At 35.7% G+C, this 26975-nt stretch overlaps 1 protein-coding gene across 1 annotated transcript in view; it reads right to left on the bottom strand.

The window, feature by feature from the left end:
* The window catches only part of WDR72 (WD repeat domain 72), a gene marked incomplete at both ends in the record, with an annotated part of 114587 nt that overhangs the window by 19990 nt on the left and 67622 nt on the right, over positions 1–26975 (bottom strand). The window contains one exon of the mRNA XM_082321669.1: positions 22466–22577. Coding sequence (XP_082177795.1) covers positions 22466–22577 — 112 coding nt within the window. The remainder of the gene's footprint in view (positions 1–22465; positions 22578–26975) is intronic.

Genomic DNA, 26975 nt, shown 5'->3' with positions numbered 1-26975 from the left:
TCACATATGGTGAATATTTATTGTACCATGATTATAATAGAGTTTGCGTAATAATAAAGGCTGGAGTAGGACCTAGGGTTAACTCACGTGTAACAGTCCACGGGTTTGTCTCTAAAAGATTCAGAAAGAATACTGAGAAATCTCAACACAGCTTGTCTGTACTAGAAATAGATTATTTGTTTGGGTGCATGGTGTGTAGCTAATAGCAAACAAAAATTATGTATAAAATTACCGAATACCTACAAGATACAGATATTACTTATGACCAAGAGAAACTCTGTACTTCAAACTCTGCACAGGGCTAAGTACTATCCTATAATGTTAGCTTGCATTTCATTAATATCCAATAGCTTTGTTTAATTTTCAGTTAAAAAAAACCAACCACAAAAACCTTAATGTGCCATCAAGACAGCTATAAAGAGTATAAGACTGTTGTTAAAGCTAAGGAATTTGTTAAAAGGACTACTACACCATGTTATAACTCTCCCCACAAAAACTGGACTCCCAGCTTCCTATACTTAGAAGAAAACAGCTCATTCCAACCAAGTGTTGTGTACACCTTGACATCTTACCAGTAGACAATTATTTTTCTCTGCTACTGGAAAAACAAAAAGAGAATAGCCGATAACCTTACTGAATACTGATTTATGACAGACCTGCACTTACAAAGACAATTGACTACGGGTATTTGAAACACTAAAAATAAACTATTCACAACAATTTGAGTATCTCTAGGAATACAGATGTTCAGTTTTTTTGCATAATTTTAATTCAGTGCCTGCTTGTTTAAAGTATTTCTCTTAGTTTACATATATATGGTTGGCCATATTTCAGATATGTATACATTCTGCTACTTGAAGAATATGTATTTTACAGCAATATTTAACAAACCATAAATTTACTACATTATTACTAGAGGAAATCCATTTCTATGAAAGCTGTATATTCACAAAATACTGTTGAAGTATATATTGCATTAATACTTCACTGTGCTTATAAACGTTAATATAGGTTATTTGTTTATTACTATGTCAAGGTTATTCATCATACGCAGTGCCAGAAAGCACAAGCTGACATCTCATATTGTCTGCTTCAAGGGCAAGACCAATGTGACCTTTGGCTCCTTCTTTTAAAAAGGATGAAATCATTCCAGAGGAATAATGCTGGACTGCACAGCTCCCTTTAAGAATCAATCTGCCATTTATGGCTTCCAATTTTCCATACTGTAGCATGGCTTGTTAAGATCTGATGGCTAATTTTCTCTTCAAAGTTTAATGTTCTAAAATTCCAAAAATATTTTTCTTATTGTAATGTCATTTATGCTTCCTATTTATTCACCATAGAATGAAATTTCAAGTCATCAGTTTTTTGTTAATTTTGCCAGAGTCCTCCTTGATTCTGTTTGCGACTGAAATCATGCCAGCCAGGGATTTCCTAGATCTAGATTACATCTGCAATTAGAAAATATTTTCAAAATATTTTGGAGCCTCAGTGTTTTTTTCTTTCCAGAATCTGTTATAATGTCCAAGAAAACCATCTTCATATTTATTGACTTTTCTTGCTTTACAGTTCTTCTAAATTCTCCTATATTCAACTGACACATGTGTGCGGCTAAAGGGGGAGATATAGTTACTACTGAAAATATATTGAATATGTATATTGAATATATAAATAGTGAAAAGGAATCTATTAAAAGAATGGGAGTGGTAAAAATGAGAGGTCATTTGTTAACTATAGAGCTCTGCCTTTAGTTGTCTCAGTATCACAACAGTGGAAAGTAGATGCACAATTTGAAGCATGAATTAGATGTGAAGCTACATGTGTTATTTCACAAGGATGACAAAGTATACACATGGTCTTGAAGCATACATTCATTTGTACAGGCAACTCTTCGAACTTCATCAACCTCAAAGTGAGTACATTTTTGGAGAGAGAGGGATGAGATTCACATGAATTGGTAATTATATTATCTGTGCATGATACTGATTTCACTATAAAATTTGACCAAGGAGAATGCAGCATTCTTTGACCTAGCTGATAAAAGGTCAGAAAGCAATTTTGAATAATAAATGAGACCTGCTGACCTCATGACCCAAGTCTGGCAGGGTCAGCAGCAGCCCTCTCACCAGATGCTGATGGCAGATATACAGACGCAGACAGCTCAACTAATGAGCTTCCTGGATAAGGGTTTTAGATCCAGTGACATTTAAGTGCTATGCAGTATATAAAATAAACTTACAAATAATCTGTGCCATAAAAAATTAAAGTGATATTTACAGTGAGGTGTAATATGACATACTTCATAATCCTCACTACAGCAATTATTTTACTGCTCCTCCTAGATGGCCTTTAACCACAAAATATAATACCTGACTAACATTTCCTTTAAGGTCTTTTCTCTTCATGCTTATATGGTTCCCATTCAGTGGATGTACTTTGAAGAGATATACTTTGATAGTGCATTTGTTTGACACCTCATTTAATACAAGTCAACAAAAATTACTTTTAAGATAAGTTTAAATTTATTTTATTTAAATTCAAGCTAACGTATTCCTTCCTCAGTGAGTAAAAGACAAGCCTAGAGCATGAAGGCCAAGAACGATTTTCTCCTGATCACTTCAACAGTTCCACTCAGAGAGAGTTACAAAGTAGATGGTTCACGAAGAAGAGAGGGCAGTATACTACAATTCATTCTCTCACCCACCATTAGATTTCACTGTGCAAATGATCTAGGGTCACTGCTCCTTTCCAGACTGTGGAGAGCCTGTGTTTTGACTTCACCCTAGGTGCTGGGTCTGAGCTCCACAAACTGCCATCTCATTCCTCAGGTATGCTACAGCTGCTTGTATGAATTTGCAGGAATATACCTACATGTTTGCTTATGTACTGCGCAAATTAGCAATGTAAGACCAAATTTCTACATACCACTGTTGGAGGTTTCTTGAAATCTGATTTGTAAGGAAAGATAACTGCTGTGGTTCTTCTGATGTCTAAATACTTCACCGTGAATACAATTAGCTACAGGAACTACAAAAGCTATAGGAGCTTTTCTATGTCTTTTTAAAGTCACCATAATTACTTTTATAGAGGATGTCTTTTAGACACTGAAGTCTAGAGGCTACATTAAAAACTACAGAAAAGTTATTGTGCTCTATTCAATTCTCTATTACTTTGCATAAGCTAATTTTAACTTCGATAGCAATTGGTGTTTAAGAACTCGGAAACTTTCAACATTTGGTGGAGATGAAGTAAAAAATGCTGCCCCATTTCATCGAAGGGGAATCTGAGGTGTTAGGTATCATGAAGAAACATTTTCTTTTAAGCTTTTTAAAGCTTCAGCCTTTCAATTTAACCTCATATCTGCATGTTCTTGAATTATGAGAAAGGATAAAAAAGAATAAGTAGCTGATTTGCTTTTGCCAAACAATTTGTATTTCTATGCTGTATCTTTTCAGAGAGTCAACAGAAAAGAACATCACCTCCCCAAAAGGCCCCACAACCAATGTACACAATAACTTTGTACTATTTGCAGTATTATTTACATTCTTTTTATACCTTCACAGTGTATCAGCTCTTCTGAGTGCCACTGTACAACTTTTGACTGAAATGTTACCCCTGACATTCACAGATGGAATTTACCTCCACAGTGGTGACTAGCATACCACTAGGGAGAGAGCATCTGTATCCTTCTGATCCAGGGGCTGCCAGGAGCCATTTAGATCTTTTTAATCAGTACTGATTAAGGCAAGTCAGATGACTACCCTCAAATTTATCACTGCCTCTAAAGACCTTGTAGCAGCCAATAGCTAGGGTAGCTAGCGCAAGGGATTGTCTTGACCACACGTCCTCCCTCTGCACTTGTGACGACTTTGCAAGGGGAATTACACACTGTCTCTACATAATCTATCCCAATTTTTCACTGAGTCAAGTGTGTGCCTGGAATACAATTTGGGGACTTCAGTACTGTGTGTAGATACCAATTAAACTCATTGTTAGTGAACCCAGCTTCTAAATCTTAGTGCGTTCATTTAGGTAACCAGTAACAGTAACCAGCTCCTGCGCTCCCAGCCTGCATGCAATTGAAATAAAATTCGATTATAAACAGATTAGATTATAAAAGTTGCTCAAAAATCTGCCTGTAGCTTTGCTTGATGTATTTAAGACAGCAGTAGCCTCCACAAGGGAAAGAATTTCTTACTGCATCCAGTATGTCAGTAAGATGTACTCAGTCTTGCTTTGATTTCTTTCCTGCCAGTAGATAGTATGTGTATTTTTGTGAGTCTGCTAAATTTCCTTAAAAACATTACATTCACTCTGCTTTACAGTCGACATGAGCTCTATAGTGGGCAACCAGTGTCTAATATACGGTTGTGCTCCTAATTTAACCCCTTCCCTGCTCCCCCTTCCTGAACAGTGGCTTGATATTCCAAAGGCACATCTCTCTTCAGAAACAAATGTATCTGGAAACTTTGGAAAATATCATAAAAGGTAAAAACAAACAAACAAACAAAAAAAACCCAGCCAGATTATTTTATGGCTGCTCTATTTTATGGCTATGAGAGTACAAGTCATTTTGGAAGTCAACACAGAGCTGTTCACAATAGCTTCATACCCATTTTCCCCTGACAAGACCCTACAAGGCTGTGCACCAGCAGAAGCTTCTGCCTAGCAGAGCAAATCTTCCATTACATAAATCAACTAGGCTTATGTTAATTGTTTACTGGTAAAACAGTGTGAAGCAGAACAGTGCAGTCTGGAATTAGATTCACAGTTTTGAGATACGTCTCATAACCAACAACTGAAAATGCTTTAATGGGAGAGAAAGGAGGAGCTCAAGAGACTTGCCTAGTGGGTTCACCTATAAGCAGAAATTCTATTTGGCTTTGCTCAGCAGGAGCAAAAGATGCATACTACAGAGTGGATCTCACTATAGGCTTGCAAGGGTGTAAGTAGGGGAAGGAGAAGTCCGAAAGGTTACTGTACCCAACTGGCACTGTAGTAACAGGAAATAATTCTCCTATAGAAAATCAGTCCAAAGAGGTCCTACACACTAAATTTGTTAAGCAAATCTCCTAGCTGTGCTCTGATGTACCCTCTGCCCCTGTGCCATTGTAGTGACAGCTAATGCATGGTGGGCTGCTATCTTCCACCCCTTGTCCTGCTTTTCATGCAGTACAACAACGACATTCCATTTTATTTTTTATTCTGCGCATTTATGCAGTGACACGGACAATGAGAATTGTCCCAATATATGTATTTTTTTACTACACCCACCAAAGGATCCATTTTTAGTATTACCTCTGTGCTCTAAATGAGGAATGTGTAAATTAGTACTGTCCACTAAAAATCAACATGCTTTCCAGAGTGTACAATATTTATTCTTCTTAACCTCGAATAGCGTATTCCCAAAAGCAATTAACATGCCTTATGCTCTTTCTTCTTCTCCTACTGAAACCACTACAGAGAAAAGTAGAAAACTAGTTCTTCATTTTGGCATGTTTTAGCTAATTTTGGGCCAAATTGAAGCCTTAGTTGCTAGTTTTTAGCACAATTATGCTTGTTAAGAGCCACATTCACATCCTAGAACAAATTCTGCCATCTGTGGCTTTTATTTTCTATTAAGAAGTCATTTCATATGCCATTTTCCCCCTGAAAGATGTTTTTGATGCTGAATTCATACTACAGTTTTGCAAGTTGCCTGAACTAATCACCTGAGAATTTTCTACGTAGAACTTGCATATTATCACGGTGATAAGCATACTGCAATCATTTTTTTTTTTTTTTATTTCAAAGGAACATTTTATCTGCACATAAACTCCAAGATGTCTAACAACTCAAAACATAAGGTTTTTACTTGCATTCCTTATTAGGACCTTAATTTACCACAACACATTTTACATGCTTCTTTGCCAAAAATCATCATACTTTCCCAATCATTAAACTGCACTTAATTTCAGTCTTCTCTTTCGGATTTTGTAAGATCATAAGTGCTAAAAAATGTATGAGCTACGCAATTGCCTGTGGAGTTTGTGTCCAACTATGAAAACTCTTCTGCCTCCCCATATTTTACATATTTGTCCCAATATCCAATTTTTAACCTTTACCAACTTTGAAGTCCTTTTTATATTGTATCAGGAGTGAAGCTCATTTGCAGACAGCTGCGATATGAGTTTCCTCACCCTGCCCTGCCATTGACCTACAACCTGATCTAAAAGAACCACCTTCTTTCAGTGTGAGAAGTTATTCATTTGCTGTAATAGCTCTATTTTGGGCCTCCTCAGCAAAAACAGACAATTGTGCCCAAATAGCATGAGGTTTTGTGATACCAGCCCTGTTTTATATATACTGAAAAAAAACCCACAAAAATGTTTCATTTAGGACTGGCTCACAAATCAGAGGCAAGAAAATTTAGATTTAAAAATGGGCTTAATAGGTACTTTGCTAAAAAAAAAAAAAAAAGGATTAGAAATTTATACTTCTTGTTCATACAGGTTCATTTTAATTTTATTCTTTATACTATGCAGCTTATTTACTGAGTAAAATCTAGTTTTCTAGCAGTCCATTGGATGCAGGGCAGCCTTCAAATGTTACCATTGCCAGAGAATAAATGAAAAAGAGATAATCATGACTAAGGAATAATAATTGGAAATAAATAAAATGTTTCTGATTAAAACAATTAGTCACAAGCATTACAAGTTGAAATTCAGTTCAGTGTTAAAGAGACAGTTTAGAAGCACATGGTACATTTATCACAGCTCCACAGACAAGTTATTGAGCTGTCTGTGAAAAACAGAGCCAAACAGGAAAGCTTTCAGCAGAAAGCAGTGGTTGAGGTCCTTGATTGATAGAGTTAGATGATGCAAAGCTGTCTGATGGCCTTTCTGCAAAATAAAGTGAAGGAACTCAAGGTCTTTCATGACGATCTCTGACCACAGATGAACAGCTACTTTATTACAGCACAGATTGAGGTTGCACCTTAGTCCATATTCTGCCACTTTTGGATGCACACGGTTAACTTTACCAACAATCCACTGTGTTTAACATAAGTGTCTGCCATCTTTACAGGATTTTAGAAGGGACAGCAGATTGCAGTAGTTAAAAGCTTTGCCTCCTTTCTGTTTAACTGCAGTGACTGAAAAAATATAATCAGTTTTATCACAGGCTTCTTATTGCAATGATAGGGCTGATTGTTCAGGGAGAAGTGTCTCATTTAAAAGATATAGAAAAAAGCCCATTGTGCATAACAGCCAGAATCTACCTGCTGTGCTGCTTCCCTCAAAAATGAAGTTATTTACTTTTCCCAAAATGTAATCTCTGTCCTCCTAATGACTTAGGTGTGGTTACATTCTTCACCAACACGATGCTACTGATAGAATACGTATTTGTAAAATCTGAGGATTATGACACTGCATTTGCTTTTAGCAGAAATTGAATGCTTATCTCTATGCTTGTGATATCTAGGAAACGTTCATTTTAAGCAAAAGAGCCAACACTGCCTGACCAACATAAAGTGTTTAGAGTCACCTGAACAATCCTGACTTGTGGGGCACTATTAAATTCAGGTGAGAGCAGTGACTTCTCTTTACATTAGGAATTGAGGATATTTTATTCAGATTTTAAAAGGTATTTAGCTGTCTGTGATTCACGCTAGCTGAGGCTGTACTGCCTTTTTAGTTTGAAAGCCTCAACTTAGAGCCAAATGCTATGACACAGTCACTTCCAGACTTCTTACATGCTGGGCATGGGCTCTCCCACTCCAGCCCATCCTTGTCACTATTCTCACCCAATAGTCATAATGTGAAGCAAACATAGACCACAACATTTAAGATGAATGCATGGGCTTGAGCCCCATGTTATTCTCCGACATTAATGCAAGTATAGGAGGCTAGTGAGATTTTCTTCACTGCTTAAATACCTAAACCCTGTTTAGAGGGATTCTAGCCCTCTCTCTCCACACACTTCACTCTGGATACCTCAATGCCCTTTTAGGTGCTGGTTTTAACTTCTACAGGGTACTTTCAAATGAAGATGACCAGGATGTTTTCACTGTTATCCAAGTCAGAAGAGTTGGAAAGAAGAAAGAAAAGATGTGGGGACTACAACTGTTTCTCCTGTAGGCATTTTCACATTGACTGACACTTCTGATTTTAGAAAAGCAAAGAATTCCACAAATATTTTTTCAGAGTAGATGAGTTTGACTCTGATTGTGCCCTACTTTAACTAAAGTTCCTATTGCATATCTGGCTTATGGGGTTGCTAAAGCAACTTTCCAGAAGTGGCTCCCATTCACTCTCATCAACTCTCCTTTGAAGAAAAATGTGTTTTCAGGCATTAAGTTCTTTTTCCTTACTTATAGGTCTCTGTCTCATTGACAAGGCCAAAGTAGTGGCCTGGACTAGACGGTTGTTGTAGGTCCCTTCCAGCTGAACTATTCTAGTCTAGTGCATTTTATATTTGAAATGCTTTCATTCATCCTTGCATTCATTTGTACACTTCAGTTTGTGTTACTCTCTCAGCTCTAGTGCTCCAGTGTGAGCGTAAGGGTTTAAGTGGGAGCATCCTCATATCAGAACAAGTTACGGTAAAGCTCAGTAAACTTATCTCTCCCCAGGAGGTGTCTCAGTAAGCAACCAAAGCATCGGAAACTGCAAAAAGCACAGTTCTAACATGGACAGGTATTCAGGCAACATCTAAAAGAATTATTCTTATTCAGCTTTCTAACAATTTCTGCTCTGCAGTTAAGTGACAAACCTTACGAATATCAATACATTTCCTCCACACCTCTTTGATGGCCTTGGTTTTAAAGTCAGTGTTAATCACTGCTCCCCAAACTCTCTTCCTCAGAATAGCTTTTTCTTTCCATTACCTTAGTTTAATATTTACTTTAGAGGCTGCTGCCTAAATTATCTCTGGTTATGGTATTCAGTGTCTCAGCTATCAAAGGACTGACAAGAGGAAGGCTGCCTTGAAATTCTGACTTTGGAATGGCTAGTTTTCAAATGTTTTTTAAACTATTTTTACTAGCACTTCCCACTAACTGCACACTTCAAAAATGAAAAATGTATTTATTTTGGTGTTAGGCCACAGTGACCTAACTAGGCCAATATAATAACTGTGAAACTAGTAACTGATCAAGTCAAGGCAAAGAAGTTGAGACAAAATTAAAAAATAGCAGCAGAATAGCTGGCAGAATTTAATATTCAAAATAAACAGTGTCTGTTACTTCAGGAAAACATTCTGTAACTCTGAGATATTTAATCAAAGTACATGCAGTAGCTATGCTTTTTAATTAGAAAAAGCGTATACAAAAATATGTTTATTAATGACAGGCTATATGAACATTTTACTGAGTTTGAATGTACAGAACTGCCTAGCTCCTTTTTCATGGTTTATGAGGTATCTATATACTTCTGCCTATGTACTCAGCTTTCAACTCAGTTATTTTACAACAGAAAAAATACCCATTTATACAATAACATACATCAGTAGCAGTTTTAAATTATAACATTTTAAACACTTCACTTGATATTATTTGGCTGAACTTATTATTATTGATGGCATACATGCTTCAAGTCTTGCAGGGTTTTTATGCAAAATGAGATTTAGAGTATCATCTAGGGTTTTCCTCCTGTATCATATAAAAGACTCCTCACCACAGTACAACCTGACAAAAAGGAAGATGCTCTCAATTGCCTGGGCTAGATACTGGTCCAATGGAGTTTGGGAAAATGAAGATCACATTGACTGCTATCAGCAGAGACAGGCATTGGGAAATAAAGATTTCTGTCTTAAACTTTAAACTGATGTTGTGTGTTTCTAACCACAAAAATTTAAACAAACTTCTAAAGCATTTAAAATTATTTCAAAGTAGCATTTCTCTCTGATTAATATTGGGAACACTATGTTTTGACATCCTAAAGGCTGAACTGTGAGAATTGCATTATTACATCTTTCTGTTGCATAAGTTCAATTTTGGAATAAAAAAACCTTTAAAAACAAAACACCACATCTGGTTCATATAAATAAAGGTGTTTTAAAAACCTGTATTGACTTTTCCATGTTATTAAGCTTTTTAGATGAATCCAGTTGTTAAATGGTTGTTCTAGTAACTGGCCTGTCATCTGGAAATGTTCTTAGATTGTTTTTTTGACACAATGTCCCTGCAGAAAGTTGGGCAGTGTGACATAAAGAGCACAGGTTTGCCTATCACGCTGATTACTTGATGTAATAGTAAGCAAGCTTAAGTGAACTGTGTGTCTTCAATCTTTCCAATCACTTAGGGATGGGCACCAGAGGATACCATCCATCATCCATGGCCTGAAACATATGGTGCATCAGCAATCTTAGGCTGACCTAAATGATAGTAAAAGCTGCTACGCTGTTCACAATAAGAAATTGTTGTCCACTGAATTACAGGTTTGTGATTAGATTGCTAACATGGCCAACTTGATGTATAAGTGAAGTGTCCAGGAAAGATATTCCCTAGGATCCTTTGAAGATTAATTTATACCCTTGAAATGTGCACCAATCACAAAATGAAAAAATATGTCAAGATATTTTTCTTGTGAATAAAAAAAAAAACACTGCAGTGGTAACAGCTATTAATTTATTTTTGGCAGTTTTAGCCAACAGAATTCAATAAACAAGGTTCATAAGGGTTTTTGTTTTGTCGCAAGGCTTTTACTGCTCGACTCCTAAAAGCACTGAGCACTACAACAATATCTTTTATAAGAGGGACAGCTCCCCCTCACATTCTACTCTAAAATCTCATATATAATTGCAAATATCACACAGACAGCTGGAAAAATCCTGAAAATTCTTCATTTTGTATTATATTCCTATCTAATGGATCTATAAATATAACACAACATTAAATATCTATTTTTAAGATAGAAAATATACTGTAATACATTTGACCACTGATCCCAAAATTATCAATCTTGCTTCTCCATAAAGTAGATTATGTTCATCATGTTATTCATTCATCAATTTTGGAAAAATGCATCCACATCACACAGTTAAGGTTCAAACGACAATATGAACTTTGGTGGGACTTGGAGGGGGTGGCGGGGTGGGCGGGTAGTGAGGTTTTTATTCCAGAGTAGCCCTACCCCTTAAATCCTGTAAATCCTTAGGTAGTAGAACACAAATGGTGAAAGGCACATTTGAAGAGGCACAGTCAAAGAGTGAAAAGGAACACTGCCTTATAATATCTCTGAGCTATATTAGAGCATAACTAAAAAGCAGCATACATTTGTGCTGACCATTCAAGACCCTTCACAAAATACAGCTTGCTCCAGGCGCAGGGAAATTACTCCCTTATAAGCCATGAAACATGAGAGAAATTGTTTTGCAAATATGGCTGCTATGTGGAATTATCACGAGAAGACTGGAAACAGTTGTTCTCTCTGCCCTGTCTGTCAGTCTATTCTTTTTTGTGACATGCCTTGCTGTCCCTGTACATGTGAGGTAGATCTGCTTGCTATGCCTGTTAGATTAGACCTTCTACTGATGCTTTAGTTTTATTTCTAGCTTGCTTGTCACTGACATAAGTCCTTAACCACATACAAGTCCTATTTTAAAACATACCTAACCATGCAACTAAACCATTAAATTTCATTACAGAAAAGCACAGACAATATAGTCTATTGCCAGCAGTGTAATTCATATAATATACCATATATCATGCCTTGACATGGATAACAATGGTCACTAGTGAAAGGGGGTCCTTTTGAACCTTCCAAGAGGCACATACTAATTAAATAATGAATTTTTTCCTGTGGGTTGAGGATGGCCTTAATCTGCTAAAATTATCTGGGACACACCTATTTGAAAAATAACTTATATAAAAATGCTATTCTTTCCTGAAAACACAAATTAAAACCAGTGCCTGCTTAACTTAAACAACAATTAAAAAAAAATAGATTCTCTTTTCAGTCAAGACAAAGATTTATGTTCATTGTCAGCATTAAACACTCCAGTCTGGTGAGATGCAAAACCTTGACAGCACTCCATTTCCAAAAGAAACAGAAAATTTAGCAATAGAACTTGATCAGTACAGAAAACTGAGCAGGCATGCTTTACTTATGTCAGATATATTTTGTTTCTTTCTATTTAAATTTAATTCTGGAGCTTAAGGAAAAAAGGAAAGGAAAAAGGAAATCCCAAACCTATCCTGATATAACAGTGGTAGAAAAGAAAAGAATACATGGACTAGCTATTAATTATTCTACAGAAAATACCTCCTGGATTCAGGGTCCTACTTCACCTTCTTCACTAGGCTATCTGAGCATCTTCTAGTAGTGCAGCAGGTGATGTGACTAACATCCATCATATGAGAACAATACAGGCACCTGGTCTTTAGGGAATTAGCGATAGGTATCTTAAGTGTGATACAAGTTGAATTTTTCAAGCCAGGGGGTGGGGAATATCTTCTGCTGATACACTTTGAATTTGAGAAAAAATTTCCTCAGATGTACTGGAAAGGTTTCTGTATTAACATTTGAATTGCCATCTTTACTAGTAAGTACAATTGAAGAACTAAAATATAATGCTGAAGCAAGATAGGATACTTGGTGGATCTAACTTCAGGCCTTAAAATAAAGCATATGCTGAAACACTAAATATGAACGAGGTATAAGAGGAGAAAATACTGAACAATATACTTATTAAATTTCAGCATTTGCAAGTCATCTTGTGCTGATTAATTCTATGTACCATCCAAATATGAAATAGCATTTCTATCAATAATGTTTATCTGCTTTGAAACAACAGTGAGGTCATCTTTATATAAAAAGCAAAATAGATTCTGGATTACATGAGAGACATGAAATACAAATGAATGTACTAAGGCTTCTAAAAAGGTGTGAAGGTGCAGAAGTGCACACAGTTGAACACATTCTCCATCCTGAAATTTAACAGTTCTGTTGCTATACATTCTACATAGTGATGGATATATATGTACCTCCAACTGGTTCGATATTTTCTTGATAAGCTTGATAGGCAAGAAAGGCTTCTTTTGAGTTATTTCCATTTTTTGTTTGCTGAGGTGGATGTCTTGCTCTCTTATTATTACAGACAAGCACTGTTCAGTTGCGTTCCTCTGCTGGGTGAGTGCGTTAGGTAGACTCTCAACTTCAATACTAATAATGAAGACTTGTATAAATAAAGCAGTTCTACCTTTCAATGTGTTTTTCACAAAACACATAATGGAAAATTTCCATCTTACTGAAAACTATTAGCAGTAGTTTGAAGTTACTTCACTCTTTCTGCAAGGATTTTTTTTTTAAACAAGCAATATTATTAAAGCATTTAACTTTTCTTACTGCCAGATAATTATTGTACTACTGTTTAGTTCAATATTTGAGTTGACTGAATTTTATGATTTCCTTTCATATGAGTTAGGGGAGTCAGATATTCTGAAATTCAAGGACAGGAACATTTCAAATACAGTTATAGACTAGGTTCAGGAACCAATTCTGTATCTTCTAAAAGATTCAAAAATACAAGATTTGAAATTGGGAGGTATGTAGCTACTTGCTTCACATATCCTAAGAAAAAAAATTAAATAAATGCTTTTCCAATCACATAAGAGAAGACTAACCAAAGCCTGGGAAAAATTGTTAACTGCACACTGCAGATTGGTCTGGCTTCCCAACAACCCGAAACAATACAAGCCATAGCTAACTGCAATCAAAACCTCTCAGCAAGATTTTATTTCCCACAACAAGCAAAAGCCAGGCAACAGAGCCCAAAGAAAAAAAAATACTGCCAAACTCTTGCAGACCTTATTCAAGCAGGGCAGCAGTATAATCACATAACACGGAGAAGAAAACTCTTCTACCTTGGGATCATCGCCTTTATCCATCCTTTCCTGAACCACTCCTTTCTCAGAAAGCCATCCAGCTCTCTAATCCTTCTAGGGTAGGACCTATTTAAATCTTTCATGACCTTCAGGTACCCATAACACTGTACATGAACATCAAACAGCAAAGAAATTTTATAGGAAGAAATTAATAAAAATAGTATCAGGAGGCTGGAGATTACAGAACATCAATACAGCCCAGAATAATTCTAGATGGAGTGTTGTTATAAATATAAACAAGGTATTCTGATATTGTATTGTTCTGCTCTATGGCTACTACCACAGGGCTAAGTTTCAGTACTAATAATGCACTACACATAGAAGTACTTCCCCGCCTCCCCCACCTGCTTCTCGTAATAGACCCATAACAGAAAATCTCCAGCTTTGCAAGAATTATTACCACAACAAATTCTAGAAGTGTTACACTTAGAACTAAAGTATTCTTTTTTTGCTGTTTTATTCACAAGCTTTTACAGAAACTGGGTGAGTGGAAGAAGGACCAATAAAGAGTGCAGGAAAACACCATTAAGGCCTGTGAGTTACTTAATAGCGTGGACAATGGACAGGAGAGAATCTGAGCATTAAAGACTCTGAGTATTGCTAAGTTAAAATAGTAGAAGAACAAACTTCAAAACATAACCTAACCAGGGTGAAAAACAATAGGTTTTGTTCTCTCTACCTTTTTGGATGAAATCACAACTCATGTTATACAGGCACAGCTCTATGAAAAGAAAGTATGACACACAAGATATTAAAACATTACATTGTAACTTACACACTTATTTTCCATGGTATGTTGACATCTCTTCCAGCTCTAAGGGAACATCAGGAGGTTTATTTGACCCGTGGCTCTGTATACTAAATTAGTCATAAAAAAGCAGGGTTCCAACTAAACTATAAGGATTACAAATTATATGCTATTAGCAAGTCTGAACACTGTTTGACTAAGAACAACAATATAGGCAAGGAGACATTCAGAATAAGGAAGCAAGATGTGACAAGGAGCAGCTCTTCAAAAAAACAGTAGAAGACAGAGGAGACTAGGCTTAGCTCCAAAAAAGCTGGGGACACTGCTTTAAACATGGAGTACTTGCAGTTCCTCCACTTGTTATTTTGAAGCCCCAACTCAGAACCAGCTTTCAAACCTTTGAAAGACTTGGGTTGTACTTTGCCTGTACCAAATGAACTTCTAAATAAACAGTAGAGACTAAAAATGAACCAATGATGATTTTATGTCTGTATTAACAGCCCCAAAAAAGTGTGTTTACTTCTAAGATCTAAATAGAAGGTATATTACAGATTCTTCCCATTTAGTAAACACTGAAAAAAGCACATAGAAAACAAAATTGTCCAAACCATATTGTGCATTTGAATTTAGAATACATGTCATCCTTACTGCCTCCTTGACCAGTGAATCCTATCCTTCCTAATGTTTTGGAGGAGTCTGAGATGGCGCCTGTACAATTTGATTTTGTGTAAAAATACACACCAAATCTGATTTCTGCTACATTAAGGAGTTCTCTGGTAAAATATATGACGCATAGAATGAAATAAGCTGTAGTTCTAGAATGAGTCTTTAAGCTTACTTCCTTTAGTACTTGACCACTAATATTAAAGACTACTGGATCAAAATACAGTTTTAATTGGATATATAGGACATGATACAGTGGTATAGTTAAACCGCAGGTTAGATGCTAAAATATAACATTGATTTGTATTCTTTTACTGGAAATATTTGTAATATGAAACTAGGATATAATACACTCATTTTTAATGCATATTCAGTACAGAGGAAAGCTACTGCTGTCACCAGCTTATACTCAAAGTCCATTCATCAAACAAATGCTAGATTAATTGGTTTGCTGTTTCACGGACTAAAATGAGATTACAGATGAATCTAATTCTCATTAATAGTGATGAAATGTTGATTATACAATCATCTTACACTGCTTATTGCTAATGCACGAACACACAAAACTGGCCTGCTAGAGAATTTTTTAAAACAGCCTTAAGTAAGTCTAAGGGTTTAATGAATTTTGTTACGTGCATGAACTTGTTCAAGAGCACAAAACTTCAATTCCATCTAAAAAACTCTCTCTTCTTATTGGTGGAAGTGTTTGCACTAATACGGAGTGGGCAGAGAAAGGAAATTTCATTTGGCAGATAATTTTTAACATTCTAGTTTGTCAGGAAAAAGAGGAAATGGAAAATGAGAATGTAAACGAATAAAACAGGCTGGAAGAATCCAGGTGGAAGATGTAACATGCATCAGGAGAAGAGGGTTAAACTGGAAAAACGTGAGAGATGCCAGACAAAGATATCTGAAGCCAAAAGTCAAACCAGTTGAAAAGTAACAATGGCAAGAAAATACAAACGTACATTTGCTTCAGATGTTGCTCTAAAACTAAAGTTTGGAAATACTTCAAAGCACAGTGACACCACATAGGAAGAGGGAGGGACAGTTTTGATCAATTTCATTTGAAATACTACATGTTTTCATCACAGATACTGTGAGGCTCAGAAGGACATTTCAGTTTATACATTTTAGAGGAGCCATGTATGAAAAGAATTCCTGAAGTGTAAAGATTTCTTCATGTCAGCATTCTCACTCATTTTTACCAAAACCCATGCTTATCTCATGACAACAGTGGCCTGATTCAGATTTCAACTTACATGAACAGGACTCTACTTTGACCTAACCAGATCAGCTCTCACTACATTTTGTAAACAGAATATTGATATAATATAGAAATGTTGTTCTTGAAAAGAATTTAGGGTAGGTTCATGCAAAGGTAATTTCATCACTACTAAGTGCAACCTATTAGTGCTGTTGCACTTACTTTTTGGCCAGTGGAAACATAAGCTCTGGAGACATACTCTAGATCTTCATATGCCAAACTGAAGGTACTTAATCTCAATACCCTTGAAAAATTGAACTAGTCTGAGAAAACAGCAGGAAGTACTATTGGTGCCTCTAAAGCAATAAAATCTTTAAACAGCCTGCACAGGGTAAGTCACCTTAGGTTCCTTGAAATATCTGCATATAAAAAAAAACACGAATAAAATTTGTGAGTTTACCAAATAGGTTATAAAAACCAACACAAACCCTTCACTTGCTTTCCTTTAGGATATCTGTCATAATCTAAGATGCTTCTTATTGTCTTTGGGTTTCTTCCAGACAACTGAATTGTCTTTTTTCTTTCATGTGATTTGAATGTGCTAAAAAAGGAGCATTTTCTCTTATGCTCTTCAAAACCCATGCTGCTGGGATAAGTGGATTCTTAACTGCTTGTGCATTTAATGATCTCTTTTCTCAATTTCTTTCAATCCAAAATCATGCACGCTGTCAACATTTCCTCATTTCCTAGTTCCAACTTTATCATAACCTTATCATACCAGAAATGGGATCAAATTATATTCTCGAATTTTTTTAATCAGTAACCAGTTTCCTGGTTGTGATTTCCATTGGAAAGCTGGTAACCTTTTGTACGTTCTCATTGCCATGCTTCTATTATAATTTTTTTCTTCTCCATTTTCCTAGACTTTTTTCTTTTTACCTCCAGTTCCTTTATATCCTGTTCTCCTCTTCTCTTTAGCCTTTTCTTCTTTTGTTTATCAGAAATCCTCCCATGAGTTCCCCCCTCCCACCCCCGCCCCCGACTTAATCCCTGATTGTACAAATAAGTCAGTCCACAAGAGAAGAAAGATTTCCCTAGAGCTGCAGAGATAGCTTTTGTCTTCTGGTTATGTGCATTTTTAGGACTCCAGCACATTTTGCCTGGACACTTTTTTCCAGATTTTGCTTGATTACTTGATTCATGTCGGATATGGAACCCAGCCACAGCAAGGCAAGCAGTTTCAAGGACTGAATACATTACATACTTCACAAGCCCAAATCCAAACTTGAAACTAACACATTAAGGGAAATGTAAGGATATGAGGACAGATATACATTTACCTGAACGTAAAATTTTAAGCCAGAAATTGATTCCTCAGATGTTGTTCAAGCTTTCTGGGCATGTAGTATTTCACCAGAACACAAACAATACAAATTACATTAATGTGGTTACAGTAAATAAGAGTATCAATGTATTTTACACCCCTAAAAGTTATTTCCCCAGCAATCAGGCAACCAAGAACAAGTTTTCATTAAAATCTTGTGTAACCTTTGTGATATCAGTGGTCCAAGTAGACTAACACTCATAGTCAGGGTTGTCTTTTGGGTCTTTTTTTGTTTAAATACAGAGTCAGTATGCATATTTGGACTAATATGAAAAGGCAGTAGGTTGTAACAAGATGACAATATGAAAGAAAATATCAGACAGAACAACCCTTCTCCTTATCTGCACTTCCTTGACAAAACCTTAAGACTTTGCAGGCAGGCAAGAAGATTCATTTGCTATACAGAAAGACACAGTGACAGAATGACTAAGAGTTGACATAAAAAAAGTTGTCTGCAACTGGACAGATTTCTGAAACCCAGACAACAGAAGTGTTTGAAACCCTCTGCTGCAGGTCACTACACTCTTCTAGTGAACAGAAGCTGTTATATCCCGCCTTTCATTGATTTACCATTACTGAATGGATTCCTCATTTTAACAAAACATATTGTTATATTCTAGATAAGTCTTTGACAATTCTTTACACTAACCTATGGAATTCAATTGGCCACCATTAATTTCACTCTGGTATTTATCAGCAGAAGCTTTTTTCCTGCAAGAACCAATTTATTTAATTGAATAGTTTAAAGAGCTCCAAAACCACATAGAAAAGATGAGGTTATAGCTAATAGCTTTCAAATATACTTAAAAGCTTGAATCATTAGCAGTTTCTTAAACTAGGAATTTTTAAGTGCAAACCAGAATTTATTGCAAGCTAGTCTTAGTGGTGTGATTTTTCACATTTAAATTTTTCACAAATCTAAGAGACAGTGAAAATAATATTCTGTATTTAGGAATAAAGTCTCTATGCTTTCCTTTCACTTTTCCAGTTTTTGGCATTCCTGGAATATCACATCCATCAGTTCCTCAATTTAATATCGGAGCATGAACATCTTAAACACATTTATCCTCACAATTTTCTTAAAAGGCAAATAAATCTAGTTCTTCACATTTTACAAAAAAATCGAGGCACACAATTGCAGAAGAACTTGTATGCTATAATGCCGTTTCAGATAAGATAGTTTTGGCTCCCTATGCATTAGAAAGAATAGACGTCCAAGGACAGCACATAGCAAACTGCGTTAGTACAGTAGCTAAAAGGAGGTCACAGTCCTACATGCAACACAGACCTGGAGGTGAGGGAATCTCATTTCTAACTCTTACCCTTGCAAGTATTTTGAGATTTCCATGAAAAGTGAAACAATTTCTGCAGATGACTAGCTGCAGAATGCCTTGAGGATAAGCAATGAATTACTGTTGAGGAAGATATGGGTTCAAGTCAACTACAGGAGGGACTATCCAATTTCTTTGTATCCAATCACTGGGCTATTAAATGAGAACAGTGGTATTTACCACCATTTTTCCTCTGCTCAAAGAAATCCTGCACATGGCTGGGTATGGACTAGGTGTGTATGTCATAAGATCAAATACTATAAATGAAAAAAATGAAAGAAGAACGTCAGCAAACTTAATTCCTCTTAGTTTATACAAATAAAAGTCGATAACTACATTCTTAAGATTTTAAAATCACTGCCTCTGACTCACATGGCAGTGGAAAACAATACCGCACCAACAACCTGTTAAATGGTGCCATTAACCTGAGATTATCGGTGTTTAGGAAAAAGGCAAGAAGGGATAAAGTGCAATATACTCTTTCAGAACTATGATGAATGTCAAAAAAAATAGGGAAAACCTCAGCTTCTTTGAGGAACTGAAGCAAAGCTTGTAGAAATCAATGGTAAGATTGCTATCAATATGTTTGGAACAGGTCCAAAATTATTATCTCTGACATTAACATAAAGAAATTGCAGCTGTTTGCATTTATATTTCCTTTTAGCAACAATGGGAGAATGTACTCAGACAGAACACAGTTAACCCTTTCTCTGGCATGCTTTTCATGAATAGCTTTTTTAATTCCTTGTCTTTGTTTCCAGAAAAATATATTATGTTTTTTTGTTTGTTTGTTTGTTTTTTTAATTCAATTAAACAATTCTGTCTGTACGGAACCACAGAGAAAAATATGGCATTTTAAATTATTCAGCAAGTGAAGCTGTTCTGTAAATGCTATCACCCTTAACCATGAAGTAAGGATGCAGGAGCTTCCTAAGGAGCTTTCTAAAAGAACAACTATATAATATACTATAAACTTTAAAGATAATAGAAAGTGAAGGTCAAATCCTGAAAGCTCTGTTTGTCTTTTTTAAGAAAACTTCTATTGACTTCAGGGGAAATTTGTTGAGTTAAACGAGGTTAAACATCTCCACATCAAATCTATTAATTCCAGTTAAACAAAAATGCAATACAGTACAATGATTATGGCAGCCAAGATTCAGATACTTTTACTTCGGGTCAGAGTGCATAATCCCAGCCTTGAATTATGACTTAAACCTGAAACAATATTTAACCTTTACCTTGATGTTGCACAAGATGACAGCTACTGTACAACCCAAAACCAGAGTATTTAGTAAGATATAAGATGACATACCTATCAGATGAATGACTAAAACCAGACATAATTACTTGACTTAGTAATTACACTGGTCATAGACTTACTCCTGGATGGCTTTTTAGTAATTTCTGCATATCATTACATGCCACAAATAGTTTTACTCTAAGATACTAGAAATCACAAAAAAAATTTGTTCAATTCTCAATAAACACATCAAGTTTTGCAGTGCCTATTAGAAAATCATACAAACCAAAACAAGAATATTTGTGCTATTTACATACTGTGATAAACAATGCAAAAAGCTAAAACATGAATGGAAGCGAGAACAAAAAGAAAGTTAATATGATATGAAATACTTACAGTGTAACATCTCTTTCCCAGTCTTCCTGTATGTGTTCTGTCTATTCCAGAATATATTACTTTGCTAAACAATGATATGTCAAAAATCCACTCTGCTTTACAGGCTATATTTATGTAGTTCAGATCATGAAGTATGAAAAAAAGTCCTAGCCAGTATAAATGCATATGAATACTGCGCTCATTCTAACAAAACAATTTTCTAGTTTTTTTTGTTGAATGACCTTCAAATAATAGGGTTAAAAACAAAATGACAGTAAAAAATCTTTCACTAGACATACAAACAACCAGATCGCCCTCTCAGAGAGTGGAAAGCTGAAGTAACTCCCCTGAATTCATAACTTGTGTGAGCCTTAGTATTTAATTAGAATTAAACAATTGACTACTAGACCCTTGTAATCATTCCAGAACTCTTTACATAACAGAAATGTTTTTTCATCTAGTATAGAAGGTTTTGAAACAAACCCAAATAACTAAACACATCTGGAGTCTGCAGATATCTGCATTTGCAACTTCCAGTTAGTCCCATTTTTGTTGTAACCCATGTCAAAACACCACATTGAAATACACTATGAAAATTCACGAAATTTGAAATCAAATCCATATATGAACTTTACAGCTGGGGATGTTTTAGTTACAATGCACCTTGTCCCAAACCACATAAAAATAAAATGATTCAAAGCAATCTTCAGTGTAAGCAAAGTATAAACTCATATATGACAATTATTTGAAGTATTTGGAATTTTGCAATATTCCAACAGTCCAAATTATAGAGACACCATTTTGTTTCATGGCCTGAAGCAAGCGTCACTGATCATTTTTTAGTATCCTGGAACAAGCAGATCGGTAACAAATTTTCATGACAGACACACTCACTCAGTGAGATTATAAATTAGTTTCCCCAAGAGAAGGCTCATAATAAGATTGGATCTAAAATTTAGGTCACTTAATTTTAAGACTCAGCTAATGGGCTAAAAAAAAAAAAAGTATAACTTCATAACATAAATTCAGGTTCAATCTTTTTTACCATAAACATTAGCACCATTGTAAAGTTGCAAAGAGTAAGCTTCTTGTAAAATGAAATGATCTAATTGTAAAATGCATTTGATATCTCCTTGCAGGGAGGTTATTTCTAAAAAAAAAATAAAATATTCTGTATTACATTATGAAGTTATAAAATCTAAGCAATTAATTTTTAGTGCTGTATAAGTTCTGATGTCATTGAAAAAGATACATTTGTAAAACTTCCTTCCAATATGATTTACTGATTCTATTTCAAACACACTGCTTCCCTGATTTGCAAATGTTTTTACAATACCAGAAATATCATACAATCAAAGAAACTTTACCTTTTCTTCTTCAATGTTCAGAGATGATGAGAAAGCGTGAAAGTCCTTTAACTTCTTGACAATCATATGAGAAAACTCATAGCCTGATAAGGTCAGAAATATACCATTTGGCTTGTCTTACACAGAAATAATGTATTATGAACTCATACTCCTCACTTGTTCTGAGTACTAGAGAAAGTTCTTCTAAAAGAATATACCAATAAATTTTCCACCTACATGGCAAAGAAACATTTTTTAATGTATTGCAAATCCCTCTCCTTAGTCTTTGGCAGTGTCTGCAACTTACCATTTCCATTCTCTACTATGGCCAATGGCTCTCTGCAGATTGCTGTCTCTCTCAAGGTATTCATAGTCCTTTGAACTTCTGCCAGCAGCACTGCTTGCATCGCCTCAATAATCTGTCATAAATGCAAATTATAATTGGGTGGTATCAGGACTTCAATTATTTATCTAAGCATTTGACAATTTTAAATAACTACTACAAAATTTTAAGACTGTTCCAGTGAATGTCATTAGAAAGTCAACACTTTCAGACAGGGATAATCATGTGTCCCTACATATGTATTCAGAAATAAATGTTAACTGAATAGCAATAAAATGGTGCAAGTTGTCAATCGTGACTGCTTCCCACTAATTAAACATTCGTTTTATTTCATCTCAAAACTAGAATCAGTTGTCTACTGCCTCCTTGTTTTCAAGGGGTCCTGACAATATATGTTAGTAAAGCACATGGTGATAACAGCTAATAAGGAATATCTTAATTTTTTTCCATGATGTGTGCAAAAATGCTTCGTAGACTGAATAAGGACCTTGTATTTTGACTTTTTTTAGAATTTTTGGTGTCTAGTCTCTCTGAAAAGCTTAAAGAATGTTTTATTAGTGGTGATTCTCTATTCCTCTACCTCAAACATGGTAACACTGGATTTTTTTGTCTAACACAAAGAAATACCATTCCTTAAACTCCTTTTATCCAAAAGGAACCTCTGCTAGAATTATGAAGAGCCTATAAATGGCACCTGCAATAGCTGATGCACCACAGATGGGTGTTAAGACAATGCAGTGTGGAGACTGTATGGTAGAGTTATTACTTTCCTTCTCTTTAGCAGAGAAGCCCCAAGAGAACTGAGAAATTTTAAAGACCCAAGACGCTTAGAAAGCACATGAAGACCTTACACAATGGACCCAAACTTTTACAATCCTTACTCAGTCTAAATTTCAGCATGGTGCAGAATGGCAGCATGCATACCTTCTCTTCATTTGGTATTTCCTTCAGAAAAGAAATACAATTTTTCCCCCTCAGGAAGGTATTAATTCTCAAGTACAAGAAATTTCCTGAAAGACAGAGAGAATCTAAAGTTTCCAGGACAGTGCACTCCACCTCAACTTAAATATGAATTTAAATTGAATATGTAAATTTTAACTTAAATATGTTTATATTATAAACATTTTGTGTTTATATATGTGTATTATAAACAACCCATTAAAAATTATTTAAGTTTAATAGGAATTGAAGTTGATAAGCAGGCTCCCTCAAACTGCCTGGAAGAGAGAGAGTTTCATCTCACTAATCAAGTACAGTGAATTCGTGGGCTGTCCTCAATCACATTTCTAGCTGCCCTTGTAAATTCAAATCATTAAGAACAAAGGCTGTGGGTGTCCTTTGTGACAAAATCCTTTATTGTAGACAAGTATACCATAGTCAGGTCCACAGTGTGAAAGTTCACAGCTAGTGAACCCAGCTGTATGTGTTTTAACATAGCACAAACCTCCATCTTGTTATAATAGCACTTTATTTTACAGGGGAAACCAAAGGCAGTTTCCAATTCCTCACATCTACACAACCCTGAGCTTTGGGTATTACAGTCCTGACTTTACAGCAGACTCCTACAATATATCTACAATAATTAAGAAAGAGAAGGAAACAGACGTGTTGTCATTGTCCTGGGAAAATTTTTTACAAAAAAAATTCTTACAGAGATACACAAAAGAATAGCACACATTATGTGATTTTCATGGTGTTCTGATCTGCTAAGAACCTGTCACTAATATGGATCAGATATTCATTACTTGTACCATTGCTGTGTATGCCAGCCAGGCAGCATGTGTACCGTAATTTGCTCTAACATCTTAAAACAAAATAAAAAACTGTAGCAAATGGCACAACACGATATCGTAGAGGCACCTGTACATCTCTGCATGCTACAAGTCTATCACTTTGTTCAGTCTGCATTTCCACAATGCTCAGTGTGGTTTCACGTGTTTAGTTTTGTCCTCTCACTGCATCTTCCCCAAGAATTCATATACGTCATCTATCATTATCACCAAGTTAAAAAATCTCCAAAAGCTTTGCCTAACACAAAACAAATCTACATGATCACATTTCATTTTCTCTGATAGTCTCCACTTTATTTTTAGCATCCTTCTGGATTACATATACATTGGCTATCTTGTTGGCTACTAATATATGAGTTCATTTTTTTCCCCATAATTGTAACCACTGTTGTAAATAGTAGCTGCTTTTTAGTTGGGATTGTGAAATATGACAGAAATTATGCTTCTGCTATGCCTGAGAAAGTATAAATAGCATCTGTCCAACTATAAATACAGATATTAAAGAGTGAAAAGTAATTGTTTGACTCTGACTCTCCAGCAGCAACACTAGAGAACAATTCAAAAAGACAAGTGAACAAAAGTTGAGGCAAGCTGTACTGTTACATCTATACTAAGTTACACTGGCTTTCCTTTCTACACTTTATCAATTACTTCCAAGGATGACTATTCTCTTTATAATGAGTGGGTCTAAGGAGAGGAGTCAATAGACATCACTCCTGGTTATTACTCAGGCCATAACCTCTATAGGGCTGGGCATTGCAGAAACTGCCTCCCAGATGCCTCCATAACACAGTCACATCAGGAAGCAAAAAGATACAGATCAAAACATAGGACTTGTATTATCCAGTCTGCTTTCCTCTAATTCTGGATAGTAACTGTCAGGAGAGTTGTCTAGACACTTATATCAAAGTCAGTTGGCTTCAGGTAGAGTGAAACACTGTAAAAACAAATGCATTCAGAGCTTGTTAGAGAAATTACTGTAAACTTGGGCATCAGTAAAGAAGGTATTAGCTTATCAGTACTACTCTCTGCAATGGCCTGAACATGAAGTGGTTTATTCTTTGAAAGTGAAGCCCTTTGTAATATATCTCAGATTCATCCCACCTTATTTTAGATATTAATGGAAATGAAGTAACTGAAGTAAAAAACAAACAAACAAACAAACAAAAAAAAACAGGTGCACTGCAGGAATCAATAGAAAGAGATGAGAAAGTCCTGAGATGATGAACTCCTCCTAAAATCTCAGCAGTCCCTCCACAGCGTCTGTCTTTTTCCACTGGTGAAAGAGGGAGGCTAAAGCAACTACATTCCTCATGCAGATGATTACGTTGGAGATCTAAATAGGTCATCAACAGTTTTCCTAAGGGGAGACTGTGGTAAGTAGCTAGCTGATAACAGAGGATACAAATATTCTTGTACAGAAAAGGAATACTGCAACATGAGGATGGCAGTAGAGGACTTCCAAATCAGGACCTAAATGTTGTAGGCTGAAGCTGTATAAACTGTATTTCTGATAATGCTCCTGAGGGGGCCTACCCAGTCCTTATTTTATATATATATATATATATATATATATTCCTTGGCACTATACAACAGGACCATTTCAAGGTTAGAGCTTGAAGGTTACCATGTCCAGGTAGCTCAGAACTAGGAGGAACAGATGCATGGCTCCTACTGATCGCGAAGGCATTAGTAACAAGTCTGGTAAAGCTCAGTTGTTTCTATACAGGTATGTCACACCACAGAGCCCTGATACTGCCATACATAAAGGCAAAACGCTGAAGCCCCATAGACTCATAGGCACCCTGTGAGTATGACAGACTGCCCACGTGTTGTCATGTAACTAAAATCCTTGACAATAGATGTGAAGACTGTACACTTAGCATTTTGTTAGTGGAATTACCGACCTATTGAAGTTTCATGCAAAACTCACTGCTCTGTTTAGTACTGAATTTCTTTGCTGAGATTAGCACTGAAAACAGGAGGGCAGCTAAGGAGACAGGGTCGTCTACTCTGTTTTGCAAATGGTTGTCCAGCTCAGGGAGTAAGACATATTGTAGAAGGAAGCTTACTTCGTCTATAATAATTTTGTGAATAGATAAAGGACTGCAGTCTTCAAGAAAGTCAACCTAACAAGAACTGACTTCACTCAATGAGATTTAAAAAGATCTCAGAGCAGGAAAAAAGGAAGCAAACTATTTCCTATTGTATTCTTCCACTTGAAATGCCTGAATGTAGGGAGTATAGGGAGAAGGCATTTCAACATCTATCATTTGAAGACTAAGGAGCTAGGAAGAGCAAGGAAATAATATCAAAGAAATCCTTCTGGCAGAAAAAAATATCCTTATATCTGCTAGAGTCAACAACAGGCAAAACGTTTTGATTGCACCGCAGTTTGACTATTCTGATAACTTTTATTTTTAAGTTTTATTTTAACGTGCACTCTTTCGCCCAAAAAGGTTCCATACGACGCAATAGCGTAGTAGTAGTATTAAAAATAATTAAAATATAACCAAATACCTATTACAGATATAACTGAGGAACAAGCTATTTTAAATACAGAGTAAAGACAATTAAGGGCAGAAATGCAGCCACTCTTTCCTCATATTAAATGTTTCAGGGCAAGCTTTTTTTTATTTTAATATCTATCTATCTGAAAAGACAAGCACACTTAAGTAATTTCT

Source organism: Platalea leucorodia (assembly GCF_965183815.1).
Source record: "Platalea leucorodia genome assembly, chromosome: 9".
NCBI lineage: Eukaryota > Metazoa > Chordata > Aves > Pelecaniformes > Threskiornithidae > Platalea > Platalea leucorodia.
The sequence above is the reverse complement of the archived record's forward strand: the minus strand, read 5'-3'. Positions and strand labels throughout refer to the sequence as shown.